The sequence below is a fragment of the Camelus dromedarius genome, chromosome 10 (assembly GCF_036321535.1).
Source record: "Camelus dromedarius isolate mCamDro1 chromosome 10, mCamDro1.pat, whole genome shotgun sequence".
NCBI classification, from domain to species: domain Eukaryota; kingdom Metazoa; phylum Chordata; class Mammalia; order Artiodactyla; family Camelidae; genus Camelus; species Camelus dromedarius.
Window position 1 is genome coordinate 40103189 of NC_087445.1, and position 17366 is coordinate 40120554.

At 37.2% G+C, this 17366-nt stretch overlaps 1 protein-coding gene across 1 annotated transcript; it reads right to left on the minus strand.

The window, feature by feature from the left end:
• Window positions 1–1753: 1753 nt before the first annotated feature.
• On the minus strand, window positions 1754–8488 carry C10H9orf40 (chromosome 10 C9orf40 homolog). The gene is made up of 2 exons (XM_031449894.2): window positions 7797–8488; window positions 1754–3763 (listed from the first exon to the last, which is right to left on the minus strand). The coding sequence occupies exons 1-2, from the start codon at window positions 8223–8225 to the stop codon at window positions 3605–3607; spliced, it is 588 nt and encodes a 195-aa protein (XP_031305754.2). The 5' UTR covers window positions 8226–8488; the 3' UTR covers window positions 1754–3604.
• Window positions 8489–17366: the final 8878 nt, after the last annotated feature.

The window sequence follows — 17366 nt, forward strand, 5'->3', positions numbered from 1 at the left end:
TATCATAAAGATAGTAAACATATACATTTCAAGTTCTATAAAGGAAGAGACCTATGTATTTACTGCCCACTATAGATCCCCAACAGCCACCATGTCATTTCACCCCAACTCTGCTCCTGAGGTGATTAGTGTCCTCATTTTCTGAGGATTCCAAGGCTCAAACTGTTTAGTAACACAGTGTTACCACAGCTGATTTCCATTCATGGACCTTGTAAATGCTAAAGTATACTGCCAATATTAACCATTATTCATACAATAAATAATAAAATACATTTAAAAAGGGGAGGGCACGAGAGTCAACTTGAAGAAACTCCCAATGGCTAAATCTGGGATAATAACAGAATGATAGTAACAGATTGTAACTCATAGAACAAAATATATACTCATTAGTCTATGTTGATATAAATAAATAATTGAATACAGAAACGAGGGTGAAAGGAAAGCTCTTACCTTTACAGTAAATTCCAATTAACAAATACACAAGGGATAATGGAAATAGAAAATTACCTTTTGACATATACCAGAGAAGTAAGTATTTCAGGCAAGAATCATGAATGGGTTCTAAAGATTGTGGTCAGAATGAGAAATTTATATACTTTCACAGTAACTTTCCAGAAGATAATTATTAATTACAAAGGAGAAAATTGTAACTTTACAAGAGAAACACCTGGCAGACACCACCTTAACCAAGTAATCAAAGTTACAATCACCAATAACAAGACAAATTCATATCAAGTGCCTCCTGATATGATGCACTGAGGTTACATCACACCTATGGAGTTCTTATCAAAAATGCATAATTATGGGAAGTATCAAATTGAAACAGAGTGCCATCCTATGAAATAACTAACCAGTACTCTTCAAAAAGTACTGTGGTCATGAAAGGCAAAGAAATTGAGGAATTGTTTAGATTAAAGGGGAGTAAGGAGAGACAACTAAATATATAACATGTGACCCTGGATTGAATCCCAAGCCAGAAGGATGTTAATGAGACAACAGTGAAATCTCAATTCTTTTTTTAGGTTTTTAAGCACATATTCTTTAAAAGAGTTGTCTGAAGTCACTCTTCCCATGTCCTCATGAAAGCACAACAGAATTATGTTCATGTTAATTTCCTCATTTTCATAACCATACTGTGGTAACGTAAGATATTACATTAGGGAATCTAGGTGACGGATATACAACGTAAAAAAAAAAAAAAAAAAAAAAGAAAAACCTACTTTTTAATTTGTCTCAATTTCCCACAATGCCAAGTTACCTGGGCCTTACTAAATTAACAAAATTTTTTGAGGCAAAATTTTTTCAAATCTCTCTCTATATACGTATACACAACACATTCTGCATGTCTATATTAATACATATTTCACACATATGTATGCTTACTTTGTATTAAAATATATACCCCTACATAAAAATATTAAATCTTTTAACATATTAACAGCAAATATTTCCCCTGAATCTCTACCCTATGGTTTTAGTATTTTTTTGACAGATGCTTCAGAGTTGTCCAAGCTACTCTTTGAATCTCACTCAGACACTGCAATGTGGTGTCCTATGAAATCTGTCAAATAACCACCTTCTATTGTTCATTTGGAAGACATCTTAGTCCTTATATTATTACACAATATAGTAAATTTAGCACATTACCAATGTTTTACTACTTGATCTTTACAATGAAACTTTTGTATATGCATTTTCAAAAATGGCCTAATATTGCTGGCAAGACCTTCCCATTAACAGATAAGAACACCCATTCACTTGTTCATGCAATATTTATTGACTGTCTACTATGTTACAGGCACTGTTCTGGGCACTTAGAAGAGCACTGAACAAAAATGGACACATTCCTACTCTCAGGTCAAATAGAATGGGGGAAGAAATTTTACCCTTTTATTTTTTCCACAGTATTTTAACTGCTTCCTCCCACCTGCCTGCTTTGATTGCTATTTCGTCAATCCCACCTCTTACCTTTAAACTTCTAGTAGAAATTTAAAGTGGAATGAAGTGCAACTATATAGAAAGCACATTTATTCTAATTAAAATTTTGTACCTATTAGATTACGAGAATTAAACAAATTGATGCAAGTAAAGTACCTAGTACACTGCTTGACAATAAACATAGTCTGAGGTAGATACTATTTATTGTTTCTCAATTTACAAGTGAGGAATCTGGGGCTTGGAAATGAAAAAGAACTTGCTTAATGTTACATAGGTAGAAAGTGGCAGGACAAGACTTTGAACTATGCCTGACTCCAAAGACTTAACTCTAACACTATACAGTTTGTCTTCTGTTCTAGAATATTATTAATGTCAACTCATACTTAAATCCTACAGTACACACAAAACATTGTTTTTTTCTTCTCTCTCATTGGCATTTATCATCCTTCCTAAGTTTTGGATCTAATGTCATAAACAACAACAAAATATATACAAGCAAGGATGAGTTAAGTCAATTACAAAGCCAATATTCTGGAAGCAGTATAAGAGTTAATTAACTTAATTACTGATACTCATATAACTCAAACACAAATTGCTTACTTTATTTCTTTAACAATGAAAATAGTAATAAACAACACAATAATTTAGTTCTAACAAAGCCATCAACAGAGCAAAATAAAAACAAAGCTAATTAAGGAGGCATTGCTTCAGCTCAAATTAGTTATCTCCTTTAAACAGGAAAAACTGCCATTAATCTAGTGGTTCTCAAACCTGTCTGCACACTTGAGGAATGGTAGGAAGATTAGTGCTTAAAAAAATAGCTATACCCAAAGCCCACCTCAGAACATCTGTCAACCTCTCAAGAGTGGCGCCCAGGCAAAGATTTTTGAAGTGCTGTCAGTACTGAGAACAAGTCTAAAGTAATAAGCAATAAAAACCATGCCCTCAAAGCAATTCAAAACCAAAAAATTTAAAAAAATATATGATAACTTCTTTCCTCTTATCCTGGGAAACGGGGGAGGGAAGCACCTACTGATTTCTCAATGTTCTTTATTTTTGATTACCTAAAGTCAAGTTTAACAAACATTAAATATTGGAAGTTATGCAAACATGCTACCCAAATCGAAATTCTCACTACATTTAGAAAGCTCTTTTAAAACAATACCAGGTTTCAGAAAGAATCTCCCACATTTTAAGTTTGCACAGATGTTTAAGTCAGCTATTTGTTCAACTATGAAGAGTCAATAAAATGTATTAGAAAGCCTTTTATTAATAAGTTATTATAAAACAATATTCACTTCATGTACCACAAATTAACTTTTTGGTGCAACAAGAACATCTGAATATTTCCCATCTATTTCTAAAACTGTCATAATTCCTTTTTATAAGACTGGTATCTTCAAATTCAGAACCTAAACATAAATTTTTCTTCAAGAACACATAAGATACTTCCCCTATAACTGTACTATATCCTTGACAAATCCCTATTGGTAGGTTCAGCAGTGACTGCAGGCATTTATCTTTAAAACAACTTTTCCTCATTTTTCAGGTTTGAGAATGGTATCACATTAAGTATGGAAAATAGCTTTTTTCCTCAAGAATACATAAATTCACTTAAGAGATGTCTCCTCAAATTCAGAAAAACCCATTTCTTCAGCCCCTTCTATCAGGATTCCATGTCAATCTCAACCACTTCATTCTTGCCCTGAAGTGTTGTTTCCGTCAGGTTGTCTTCATTTACATCTTCAATGTCTGCCAGATCAATAGGTGGTAAAGGATTCCTCCAGTACTGGAAGGTGTTATACTGCCAAAATTCGTCATTTAGCTTTGATGAAAAGAAAAGAGAGATGAAAGTACATCAATGGTCTAGAAAAGTTAAGTTTCTCCACAAAACAAATTTTTTTCTGTCTTAAAAGCAAACTCACGTAAGATTTTGCAGTCTTTTACTTTGCATCTTCAGTAAAAAATATACTTTTAATTCTGCCTAATCAAAGTACTTCATGGACACAGTCAAATCTGTGAATTTTCATATTCATGAATTTGTGAAAATATTTCTTGTTAGTAGTTTAAATTTAAAAGAATCTCCTCCAAGAGCTTCTCTTCCCAGGATTTTCTTGTATTTTTCAACCAAAAAGTAATGCCTGAAGACAGTCTTAAATTTTTTTTTACCTTTCAGTGAGGAAAACAATTTATTTAAAAAATACATACACACACTGTAAAACTTACTTTTGTTCTTTTCCCTGAGGTTTGGTATTTTAAGGGATTGACTTTACATAGGCTAAAATATTTTGACAACTTTCTAAAAAGCATTAGAATAAAAACATGGTAAATAGCAAGAAGATCTTAAACTGATCATTATTTTACAAGACATGACTTTTAAATCAGTATACCAAAATTATAATTCCAAGTGAGTGCTGGCCCCTTAAAAATTCAACAGTTTACTCTGAAAGGCTATAAAATTGTTTAAAGTAACTATGAAGTGATGAAGCTGATGTTCCAATAAAGTTAAAAATTGGCACAAAATTTCAAAAGCATCCCAAAACTACTTTTTGCAAAGGAGGTGGCACTGAAATTATATACAGGCTTTCAGGGTGACCATTTGGAAGGTTAACACCATTCCCAGATGGATATCTATATATCTATATTTAGTTCACTAAGTTGTGTTCATGCTTTACATTCACATTTGCTATAGCAGCATTATCCAACAGAAATACAATGGAAGCTACATCTGTAATTTAAAATTTTCTAAAAAGTAAAAACAGGTGAAATCAATCTTAAAATTTTGCTTCACCCAATATAGTCAAATTATTACTGTTTCAACATGCAGTCAATATTAAAAAATTAATGAGATTTTTACATTCCTTTTATTATTACACTAAGTTTTCAAAATCTGGCAGATATTTTATACTTCCAGCACTATTCAGACTAGCCACATTTCAATGCTCAATAGCCACATGTGGCTAGTTACTTTAATGGAAAGCACAGATCTGTAAGACTTTATCTCAGTAATTTCATTCAGCGCCTTAGACAGTAAGGCTTAGAGAACTGAAAGTTTCTTTAGAATTTCTTAACACTGGGGTAGAAATGTCAAGAAAAATTTCATTTTAATAAGTAAATAGGGTTAAGAACAAGGACCAATTTCTCTGCCTTTTGGAAAAAACTTATTGTTCAAAGTACTTACTTATAAACACAGGCCCAAAAAGATCCCTTAATGATGTCAGTGTAACTAGTAGCTAACAGTACAAACTTTGCCACCAGACAGACCTGGGTTCATATGATAACTCCACCACCTACTAACTCTGATCTTGATCTAGGTCTGCTTTCTCATCAGTAAAAAGTAGACTTGTGTAAATTACGGTTTAGCACTATGACTGCCCAATATAGCTAGGTATTATATTCCAAGAAGCCTATGAACCAATATCCCTTTCTTCTTAGTAAAAGAAGACATTTCTGGTTTCCCTTCTATTAAAAGCATCTAACAGTAAGGGTCAGCACTGACAGAGTAATGAATGACAGAGTAAGTGACATTAACATGAGAAAATACACAAATACTTTTTGAAGTAATACCTGGTTTTATTTTACTTCTCCAGTTTAAAAAAAAAAAATCTGAAACTCATTAAATATTCTGAGGTTCTAGGACAGAAAGGAGGCACCACTACTCTGCCTAGACTGCATCAATACAGAAAAGACATCTCTGAGGAAATTTTTCTTAAATGAGATCCCAAGGGTAAGGAAGGGCAGGGACTTAAGCTCTATTCTGAGTGCAACAGGAACCAGGGAGACATTTGCTCCATGAATGGAAAAAGGTTAACTTCTCCATGTTTTTGCTATATCCTATCTTCTCTTGACTGTAAAACCCTTCAAACAAAACCCCTGCATCTTTGGTGGCAGGAAAGAAAGAGGGACTCTGGAGAAAATTTAAGTTTGCACAGAAGTTCAAGAACAGAATAAAAGAAAGGAACATGACAGTTCCTGGGCTTCTGCCAAAAGAAAAGAAAACAGGGGACTAGTCCTGGTGAAGAAGGAACCCCTACAGCCAAGCTTGTTCCCTGCTGTGGGCTTGTAGTGACTACAGGAAGCAGAGAACTGACAGACGTAATCAACTCTGTGGAGTAAGATATAGGTGTGTCTAGGAGATTCTAAGCAGATCTGTGTGTCAGTTCACTAGAAAAATTCTCTTTGCCTACCTATCATTTCCATTTCCCTCAACAATTTGTGGCACACTGCAGTCAATACATTCTGGAAGGAAAGACAATCCTAGGTATGCGTGGGGTACCAAAAATAGGTCTTCAAACTACACAGTCCTTATCTCCATATGGAACAGGTCTGGATGACTATCATCCTGGTTTTTTGTTTTTTTCAGGTTTTACACATTGGCGCATGATTTAATTGGAAATTCTAATTACTTTATTTTCAAAACACAAGTGCTATCATTCACTCTTAAGTAACCTGATTTGAACATCTAAAAGTAGTCTGAAAAAAAAAGTCTAAATAAGGCTCATGTTTTCTAAATTCCAAGAAAACTGGGGGTGGAAATAGCTACAATTTATAATTTCATCCAGAAATGCTCATCATAATAATTATATCTAAAGGATAATTTCTCAGAATTACAGAAAAAGATCTTTCCCAACTAAAAAGATAAAATTCCCATTATTTTATTGGCAAGGTACTTGATAAATTCTGCATAAGATACTTAAGACAACGGAAAAATACGGGGTGGATGCTATGAGGTAGTGGCTGAAGAGAATTTTGTGAATTCCGAGTCCTACGTTTGGTTCTTCCAACCCCAAAGCTCCTGTTAAGTCAACCCAGAACTGCCAAAACACAGCTCGAATTCCTGACTAGACCAAAGCTGTCCAATAAGTATATAATGCCACTCACAAACGTAATTTAAAATTTTCTAATGTCATATTAAAAAAAGTAAAAGGTGAAATAAATGTTAATACATTTTATTCAATCCTATCTTCAAATTATTTCAACGTGTGATCAATATAAAAATTTTTGAGATCTTCGAAATCTGTGTGTATTTCACACTTGCACATCTCAATTTGGGACTAGTCAGTCACATTTCAGGTGTTCAGCTGTGTCACAAACCACACTGAACAGCACAGATCTAGACAGATCTTATGCGCAGAGATGGGGCAGGCTCATTTCCCAAGGAACGAGAACTCTCCAAAGAGCCTACCCATACATGCTTTACCCTGAGAAGCAAATTAATTTTCAACGACTCTTTTTCACAGGATCAGATTCAACACTGAGTTAAAGCCTTTTCCCAAAACGCGAAGGCCTTTCCTCTCTGCTAAAGAGTGGTACCATGCCTAAAGGACGTCCAAGTGATGGCCACCAAATTGGTCACCCTCTTTAGAAAGAAATTCACCACGAATTACAGAAAAAGAATCATCGTTAAACCAAGGAAGGCACGATACACCTTTCGCTGACTTCTGTTGTTGGGCTGAACTTATCGCAGTTCAAGGCCAGCGTCTTCTCTAAGCTCTACAGCATCGTGCCCCACGCTCCTGCTTCCCGCTTACACTTCACAGGTGCTCAAGGAGCAAGGCCGCGTCTACCTCACCCGACGGTCAGTTTCCCCCTAGTTTAGCTTAGAGCTCTCAGCCTGTCCGACTCTCCCAAAATGCTGCTAAGGGTGGGCTGTGGAGCCCTTAGTGTGTCGCCTAAGGGTCGCTGTTTAAGTCCCGCGGCGGGGAACCCGTTTTTCATCTTGGGGGCATCTTGACGAACACGTGTAGAGGGGAACGACTGGTTCCTTCCCGGTGCGCAAAATGCCTAGAAAAGGGTGACCCCTTCTGCCCTCACTCCGCCCCCGTCCCCGGAGCGCCCAGCCTACCGGCAGCCCCTACCTGGCGCGGTGCGGCCCCCCAGTCTCCCCGTGGGGGCTCTGCGCGCCCCGCCCCGTCGTCGCCACCGCCCCTCGGGGGCTGGACACCCCGGGGCTCCTCCCCCGGCCCGCGGGGCCTCACGGGCGGCTGCAGCAGCGGCGGCTCGCCGGTCTCTAGGCCGCGGCCCTCACGCTCCGCGCCGCCCGGAGCGCCGATGTCCCCGCCGTCGCGGCGCTTGTTGGGCGAGACCGAAGGCTCAGTCATAGCCCCCGCGTCGATTTTACGCTTTCGAGGCAGCTCCGGGACGCCGAGGGGCTGCCCGGGATGCGAGGCCCCCGGCGGCGGGATCCAGAGCGGCGGCGGCGGCGGCTCCTCAGGAAAGTCGCAGAGCAGGAGCCGCTTCCAAGGCACGTGGAACGTCAGCGGCTCGGCCGCACGCCGCTTGGCCATGGGCCCCGAAGGCTCGGGCGGAGCCCGCCCAGCGTCGGAGGCCGAGCGCCGATAGCTGCGGGGGCGTAGGGCGAGGGAGGAGCGCGCAGCGCGCGAGGGAGGGCGAGGACCGGGTCCCGACTAGGCGGTGGCAAGAAGGTGCAGAGGGCGGGGCGGCCGGTCCGGCCCTGCCCGCGCGCGTTGCTTCTCCGCCGCTGAGGTGCGACCGGACGTTGGGGAGCAACCGCGAAGCGGCGGAGATTCGAACCTGCGCACAAATGTGCGCGCGCGCACCCGCGCCGGCCAGGCGGAGCCGCTGGTTGGTGGAGGCTCGCGGGGCGCGCTCCCGAGCGCCCCTGCGGCCGGAAGTGCGCGAGGCGGGAAGGCCGAGGCGGGCTTATTAAAGGCCCAGTCGAGTTGCCCTGGGAGGGCGTGACCTTCCCTCAGGGGCGGGGAGAGAAGCGTGCGCAAAGCCGGAGCTTAAACTGTGTATGTTAGTATTCCTTTCCTCGAGTCAGTGGCCACCTGGACGTCCCCAGGAGGCTAAAACAGAAAGTTACACAAACTTAATAAATCAGTATTAAGAGGCTGTAGCTCTTTGCTAAGGGATTATTCGAGACAAGTTGCTGAGCGGGGGTCAGGGCTGAGTGAAGTAGCTAAAGCCAACAAGCAACACGTAAAAACAAAGCAAAAGCAAAAAACAAAAACAAATAAATAAAAAATAGCGTGTTTTGCACTGGCTGCTGTGAACTGAAGTAGCCACCACATTCCTCGATCTTTTATTAAAAATTAATTGATAAAGTTGCAGACATGTGCAGCTCATCCAAAATAGCTCATCGAAAAGCCAAGCCTGGAGTACAGCTCTTTTCTAAGTGAAAACGAAAATTATTTGGTTCTCAAATTATGTGGGAAGCACAGATTTCACCCTGCTTGCTTTGCATGATGATCAACAGTGAGATTCCAAGATATTCCTTTTAGCAAGCAAAGTGAGTGAGGAGAGAGAACCGTATATTTACTACTATATCTTATATTTAAATAGTTGATAAAGATAGTAACCAAGTAAAAAGATGAGGAAAAAAATTATAAGTGCTTTGAAGAGAGATGCTACTATGATCTAGAGAAGTGTGCAAGGAAGATCATTGTGCTCTAATTGGTTGGTACTACCTATATATTAATTACGCCATGCCCCTACACCTCAAGGCTGTTGTGAGAAGCTAGGACAACCACCTACTTACTAGTAAGTACAGAAATGTAATAAGTAGGGTAGTAAATATAGCTTTTTTTGTTTGATCTTTCCATTTCCTCTTTTGTTTTGTCTTTCCTTTCATCTCCCTATCCCTCTCCCTTCTGGCAACCACTTACTTGTTCTCTGTATTTATGACTGTTTCTCTTTTGTTGTCTCATTTGTTTTGATTTTTAGATTCAACATATAAGTGAAATCTTACAGTATTTGTCTTTCTCTGACTTGTTTCACTTACCATAATACCGTCTAGATCTATCTGTATTGCTGCAAATGGCAAAATCCCCATTCTTTTTCATGGCTGAATAATATTCCATTGTATATACACATCTTTATCCATTTATCTATCTGTGGGTACTTAGGTTGCTTCCTATCTTGGCTGTGTAAATAATGGTGCAGTGAACATAGGGATGCATATATCTTTTCAAATTAGTGTTTGTTTTATTTGAATATATATCCAGGAGTGGAACTGAGGGATCATATGGTAGTTCTATTTTTAACTTTTTGAGGAACATCCATACTGTTTTTCATAGTGGCTGCATCAGTTTACATTCCCACCGGTAGTACATGAAGGTTCCCTTTTCTCCACGTGCTTGCCAACTCTTGTTATTTATTTGTTGTCTTTCTGATAATACCTCATTATGGTTTTGATTTGCATTTCCCTGGTGATTAGTGATGTTAAGCATCTTTTCATGTGCTTGTTTGCTAACTGTATGTCTCCTTTGAGAAAGAGTCATTTAGGTCGTTAGCCCATTTTTTAATTGGGTTGTTGGTTTTTTGATGCTGAATTGTATGAATTCTTTGTATATTTTGGATATTAACCCCTTGCCAGATATATTGTTTGCAAACATCTCCCGTTCAGTAGGCTGCCTTTTCATTTTGTTGATGGTTTTCTTCGTTGTGCGAAGCTTTTAAGTTTGATTAGGCCCCATTTGTTTATTTTTGCTTTTGTTGTGCTTGCCTGAGGAGACATAGCCAAAAAAAATACTAAGACTGATGTCAAAGAGCTTACTGCCTCTGTTTTCTTCTAGAAGTTTTATGGTTTCAGGTCTTACATTTAAGTCTTTAATCCGTTTTGAGTTTATTTTTGTATATGGTGTAAGAAAGTAGTCCAGTTTGATTCTTTTGCATGTAGCTACCCAGTTTTCCCAGCACCATTTATTGAAGAGGCTGTTTTTTCTTTGTTATGTAGTCTTGCGTCCTTTGTCATAGAGTAATTGACTATATTAAGTGTGGGTTCATTTCTGGACTCTCCATTCTGTTCCATTGATGTATGTGTCTGTTTTTATGCCAATGCCAAATTGTTTTTTTTTTTAATTGAAGTATAGTCAGTTTGCAGTTTTGTGTCAGTTTTTGGTGTACAGCACACAATGCTTCGGTCATATAGAAACATACATATATTCGTTTTCATATTCTTTTTCACTGTAAGTTACTACAAGATATTGAATATAGTTCCCTGTGCTATACAGTATAAACTTGTTATTTTATATATATATATATGTGTATATGTATGTGTATATGTGTATATATATGTATGTATGTTAGTATCTGCAAATCTCAAACTCTCTATCCCTTCCCACCCCCTTCCCCCACTGGTAACCATAAGTTTGTTTTCTATGTGTGTGAGTCTGTTTCTGTTTTGTAAAACTGTTTTGATTACTGTAGCTTTGTAGAATAGCGTGAAGTCAGGGAACGTGAGACTTCCAGTTCTGTTTTGGCTATTTGGGATCTTCTGTATTTTTATATAAATTTTAGAATTATTTGTTTTAGTTCTGTGAAAAATGCCATTTGTATTTTGATAGAGATTGGATTAAATCTATAGATTACCTTGGGTAGTATGGTCATATTAAATTAATTCTTCCAGCCCAGGAACATGGTACATCTTTCCATCTGTTTGTGTTGTCTTCAATTATTTCTCTCATCAGTGTCTTACAGTTTTCCTACTGGTCTTTTACCTCCTTAGTTAGATTTATTCCTGGGTATTTTGTTCTTTTTATTCTTTTTGATGCAGTTGTAAATGGGATTATTTTCCTAATTTCCCTTTCTGATTCCTTTTTGTTTAAAATTGATAACCCATCTATCTCAAATAGATGAAGAGTTTGCCTTTTTCAAATTAGTGACACAGATTAGATATGAAAGAGCTTAATTTTATCTAAAGGTTTTGAGTGTATCCTTCCTAAGATGAAAAAGTACAGTTTAGCAAATAGAAGCTCATTCCCTTGCAGTCCTTTCCACATACTTTTTTTTCTAAATTGTAAAATGTACCATATGTACAAAAAGTTGTATAAAACATATATGTAGTTAAAAGAAAGATAGTGAGATACCCAAGCACCCAGTTTCAGATATAGAGTATTACTAGTACGAGAATATGACAAGGTACCTACATGCCTTGCCCACTGGTGCCTCCCTCCTTTCCACTCCGGGTAATTACTGTTTTGATTTGAATTTTGAATTAACAATGCTTCTGCTTTTCTTTGTAATTTCCCCATCTATATATGTATTTCTAAATAGCATTTTTAGGTTTGTTGGTATATAGACAGCTTTATTGAGGCCAAATTGACATAAGATAAACTGCATATATTTAAAGTATTTAATTTGCTGAGTTTTGACGTATGTATACACCTGTGAAACTGTAACTGCAATTAAGATAATGCACATATCCTTCACGCCCAAAAGTTTTCTCTTGCCCTTTTGTAATCCCTCCCTCCTCCCTCGGCAGTGTGACCACTGCTTTACTTTCGGTCACTATAGATTTATTTGCATTTTCTAGAGTTTTTTCTTTTTTTAAATAAATGGAATCATAGTATATATACTCTTTTGTTTGGCTTTTTTCCCTCAACACAGTTATTTTGAAATTCATCCAAGTTATTACATATTCATTCCTTTTTATTACCCGGTAGTATTCTGTTGTATAGATATGTCAGAGTTTTTTTTTTTATCCATTCACCTATTGATGGACATGTAGGTTGCTTCCAGTTCAGGGCTATTGCAGATAAAGCTGCTGAGGACATTTGTGTGTAACGCTTTGTATGGACGTAGGCTTCTTTTTCACTTGGGTAAATATCTAGGAGTTGAAAGGCTGGATCACATGGTAGGTGTATTTAACTTCTCTTTAACAAACTGCCAAACTGGTTTTCAGTGGTTGTACCATTATACATTCCCACCAACAGTGTATGAGAGCTGCAACTCCAACACTTGGTTTGGTCAAACTTTAATTTTAGTCTTTCTAAATAAGTATTTCATGTGTGAGAATATTTATATAGAATGGAATTACTGAGTTGTAGAGTATATTTTACTTCACCTAGACTAGGTTAATGCCAAAGATTATCCTTTTAGTAGAGGATGAGAGATGCCTTTTGTCACGTCCTCACCAGTAAACTTAGTATGGTCTTACCTCAACAGTGTGAGATGGTATCTCCCTGTGGCCTTGGTTTGTATTTCCCCAGTGAACTTGGACATCTTTTTGTATAGTTTATGGACCATTCTGGGAGCAGTAACCCTGGCTCTACAAATTCAAAACTTAAATGTGGTCTAAATTATCAGTCTTTTCTTTAATTGTTTACAGTTTATGCTTTGTTTTTGTTTTTTGTTTTTTGGTCTTGAGGCATGGGCCCTTTTACCATCACCTCTACCTCAAGACCACCCTGCCTGATCCCAGTTTCAGCTTGGCCCAACTTAGATCTCCAGCTTTTTGTGAAAGAATTGCCCTTTGCCCTTTCTAAAAACTGCATTGGTTGTTTTTTTTCTAACTGGTTTGTAAAAGTTTCTTTTATATTCTGGAAAGGAATTTTCTTGTGGGTTTAAGGTGTTGTAAATATAAATATTTTCTCCCAATTTGTGTGTTATTTTTGCAACGATATCTTTAATATAGTCAACTTTATCAACCTTTTCTGGTTTGCACATACTACATCTTCTTTAAGAAATCCTTTCCTGTTTGAGACATTTCTTAGTGTTATGTTTTTCTTCCACATTTAAAACTTTCATTTATGTGAAATTGATTTGTGTGTATTTGTGGTGTGAAAAGACTTAAGTTCATTTTCTTTCCCCATACAGAAACTAGTTTTCTCAACACTGTATACTGAATAGTTGTCCTTTTCTCACTGTTGTGCAGTATCTGCTTTGTCATAAGTCAAGTTTTTGTAAATACAAATTTAGGGGCACTCTCTATTCAGTTCGATTGGTCTGTTTGCTATCTTGGGCCAATTTAACTGTGTCTTAATGACTGGTTTTGCAGTAAGTCTTTGGTATCTGTAGAGCAATCCCCCACATCCTGTTCTTCAGGAATGTCTTGGCTCTACATGGCCCTTTGCTCTTCCATATAGAATCATCTCATAGTGCTATGTTATCCTTCTGGAACTGTGATTATAATTGCACTGAAATTATAGATCAATTTGGGGAGAACTGTCATTTTTACAATATGGAACCCTCTTTCTATTCAATAATATTATATAGCTCTCAAATTATTTAGGTCCTTTTAAAGGTCTCTCAAAAAAAGTTTTATAATTCTCAAGATAAGGAATTTATATATCTTTTCTTAGGTTTATTCCTAGGCACTTTATAGTTTCTGTAAATAGTTTACTTCCCACACTTTTTTTTTTCCTCCAACATTTTCTGAACTATTGTTACTACTCCTGAGCTATCTTTAAAAAACTCTGGCTAGAACTTGAAATTAGTTTACCCCAAGTGGTAAACAGTACAAGATTCATTGCTTTAAGGAATTTGTCCATTTCATTCAAGCTGTCAAATTTTTTGGCCTAATATTTTCTCAGTTTCTCTATTTCCTGTTTCATTGATTTCTACTTAATTGGGGTTTACTTTGTTCTTCTCCCCTAGGTTCTTTTGATTTAACCTTTAATGTCATTGATTTTAGCCCTTCTTCTTTTTAATATAAACATTTAAAGCTATAAATTTCCCTGTAGTACTTCTTTAGCTGCATTGCACAATTTTAATATGTTGTATTTTCATTACCTTTCAGTTTAAAATACTTTCTAATTTCCCTGATTTCTTTTTGGACCTATGGATTATTTAAATCTGTTGATTTTTCAAATATCTGAGGTTTTCCTAGCTGTCCTTTCCTTATTGATTTCTAGTTTAACTTTATTCTCATTTAATTCATAATCTATATAATTTTAATCCTTTTAAATTTATTGATTTATTTTATGACCCAGCATATGAATTCTCATGGTGCATGTATCATGGGCTCTTGAAAGCCCTGCTTGTATTGGGCACAGTGTTGTCAGTTAGGTAAATATGACTTAGGTAAGGATGGTTGATGGTGATATTTAGATCTTATATGTCTTTACCGGGTTTTTTTTTTTTTTTTTTGGCTTAATTGTTCTATTAATTGCCTAGAAAGAGGTTTAAAAATCTGCAAGTATGATGATGATTTTTTGTTTCTCCCTTTAGTTCTACGTATTCTGAATCTGTTATTAGGTACACATATTATGTTTGTCAAGTCTATATAATGTATTAACCCTTTGTCCTTATGAAATATCCCTCTTTATCTCTGGTAAGACTCTGTTTTGAAGTTGTCTTAATTTAAAACTAGTATAGTTGTTCCAGCCCTTCTATGGTTAATATTCGCATAGTATATCTTTGTTTTCATCTGTTTGCTTTTAGCTTATCTTAATATTTAATGTCTCTTTATTATTGTAATGTAGTTGATTTACAATGTTGTGTTAGTTTCTGGTGTACAGTTTCTCTTGCAGACAACGTATATAGTTGGATCTTGCTTTTCTGGCATTCTGGCAAGTTCTGTATTTTAATTCAAATGCTTAGTGCTTTATTTAACATTTGATATAAACTATTGCTATAGCTAGATTTAAGTCTGTTTTACTGTTTATTTTCTGTTTGTTCCCTTTCGTTTTTGGCTCTGTATCTCCTTTCCTGATTTCTTTTGGATTAATTGAATACTGTTTTGAATTTCATACTAATTTGAATGTTAACAGACCCTTGTCAGCTTTTCAGTGAGTACAGCCCTGACTCCCATAATTAAAATCACAACTCACTGTCACTGCCCATGTCTCTCGAGAGTCCCCTTGCCTGTTTGTTACCCCGTAGCACTTAACACCTTCCAACCAATTTATAATTCACTTACTTATTATTCTTATTGTCTTCCTCTCTAGAGAAAGTAAGCTCCTTGAGGGTAGGGTTATTTTTTTCACCGATATACTTAAGCACCTAGAACAGTGCCTGGCATATATTAGGTGGTCTGTAGAGATTTGTTGAATGAATGGTTTTTCATCATTTTCACCTGGATGTCTCACAAGCATCTCCTACTCCATCCTCTGGTTTTCCCTATGAGCCATCAGTCAGCCAGCCAGGTACTCATAACCAAAGTATAACTGTGCCCCTTCACAGTCTTATGTTCACTCATTAATTTACTCTTTGAATAATTATTTTGAGCATCTGCTATGACCAGGCAAAATTCACAAATGTCACATTCATGGACTACTTGCATGGACTGTCCCCTCCTGGGTGGTCCAAAAGAAACAGTATAGGAGGAGAAAGAGAAACCACAGCTTCAAAGACTAGATGGCCATGGCCAGCCCTAGCAGCTTTTGGGTGCTATGAAAAAGTGGCAGCTATTCCTTTGGGAGTAAGCTTTATGCCCCCTTGACCACCTCAAGCAAAGCTGCTGGCTCAGTGTGGTTCTTGATTCACTAAGATCACTGATGCGCTACGCTGAAACCTACTGGGGTCCAGTGGGCTGGCTGCTGCCGCTGGTTAGCCTCATTGCCAGTCATGTAAAACCAAGAGCAGGTATGGTCACTCCTTTCAGAGGCCAGAACTCAAAGCAGTCCTCGTGACTCTGGCCAGTCCACCTCTTGATGAACCTTGCTACTAAAGTTTTTACTAACTTTTGAGTCTGGTCTGCCAGGTGAAAGCCTATATACTGGCAGATTAAAGACACTTCTCTTTGGCCCTTAAACTTAGGCAAATTGGTCAGCTTCCCTAATAGAGTTAAAGAAAAAAATACAAAAATTAGATACTACTTTTTCCTATCATACTGACAAAATATGAAAAGCTTAGCAATATCCAGTACTGGCCAGGAATGGATGCAACGTTATTCTCACTGCAGATGGAGTATAAGTTGGTGGTCTTTTTGAAAGGCAACTTGACTGAAAGAGCACATACACACTGAATGATTCCATTTCCAAATAGCTACTGAAGAGAAATAATCAGACACATATAAGAGGCATGAGCTGACATGTTTGTAAAAGTGAGGGTAATTCTCCATTAAATTTTGCATGTTTCCTTTCTCCCATTACTTACTATATATAATATTTCTTTACAATTCCCACCAAATTTTTGGAATCTATACCTAATACTTGTCATCTTTTACTTTATCCCCAGGATTGCACTGAAACTTTTAAAAAAGGGTCACCATAACATTATTCAAATAATGTCCTGTTATAAAAGTAATGTCCTATTACCAACCTTCATCTTTTTCTATCATTATACAGCAGTCAACAAAGATTGAATTCACATTTAATTGTCCACCATGTGCTTTCACATATTCACATACAGGCAAACCTCAGAGATGTTGCAGGCTCAGTTCCAGACCACCACCATAAAGTGACTATAGCAATAAAGCGAGTCAAAGTTTTTTTTTTTTTTTTTGGTTTCCCAGTGCATATAAAAGTTATATTTACACTAAACTGTAGTCTATTAAGTATGTAATAGCATTATACCTTCAAAAATACATTAATTTAAAAATACCTTATTGCTAAAAATGCTAACCATCACCTTTAACCTTTAGCAAGTCGTAATCTTTTTGCAGTGGTAACATCAAAGATCACTGATCACAGATCACCACAACAAATACAGTAATAATGAAAAAATCTGAAACACTGCCAAGAATTACCAAAATGTGACACAGAGATATGAAGTGAGCAAATGCTGTTGGAAAAAATGGTGCC

Bases quoted from the DNA above. Each gene is read 5' to 3' on its own strand.
- C10H9orf40 (XM_031449894.2), bottom strand. From the start codon at position 8,225: ATGGCCAAGCGGCGTGCGGCCGAGCCGCTGACGTTCCACGTGCCTTGG. The intron at 3,764-7,796 runs GTAGGGGCTGCC...TTTTCATCAAAG, and splicing joins GGGGGGCCGCACCGCGCCAG to CTAAATGACGAATTTTGGCA.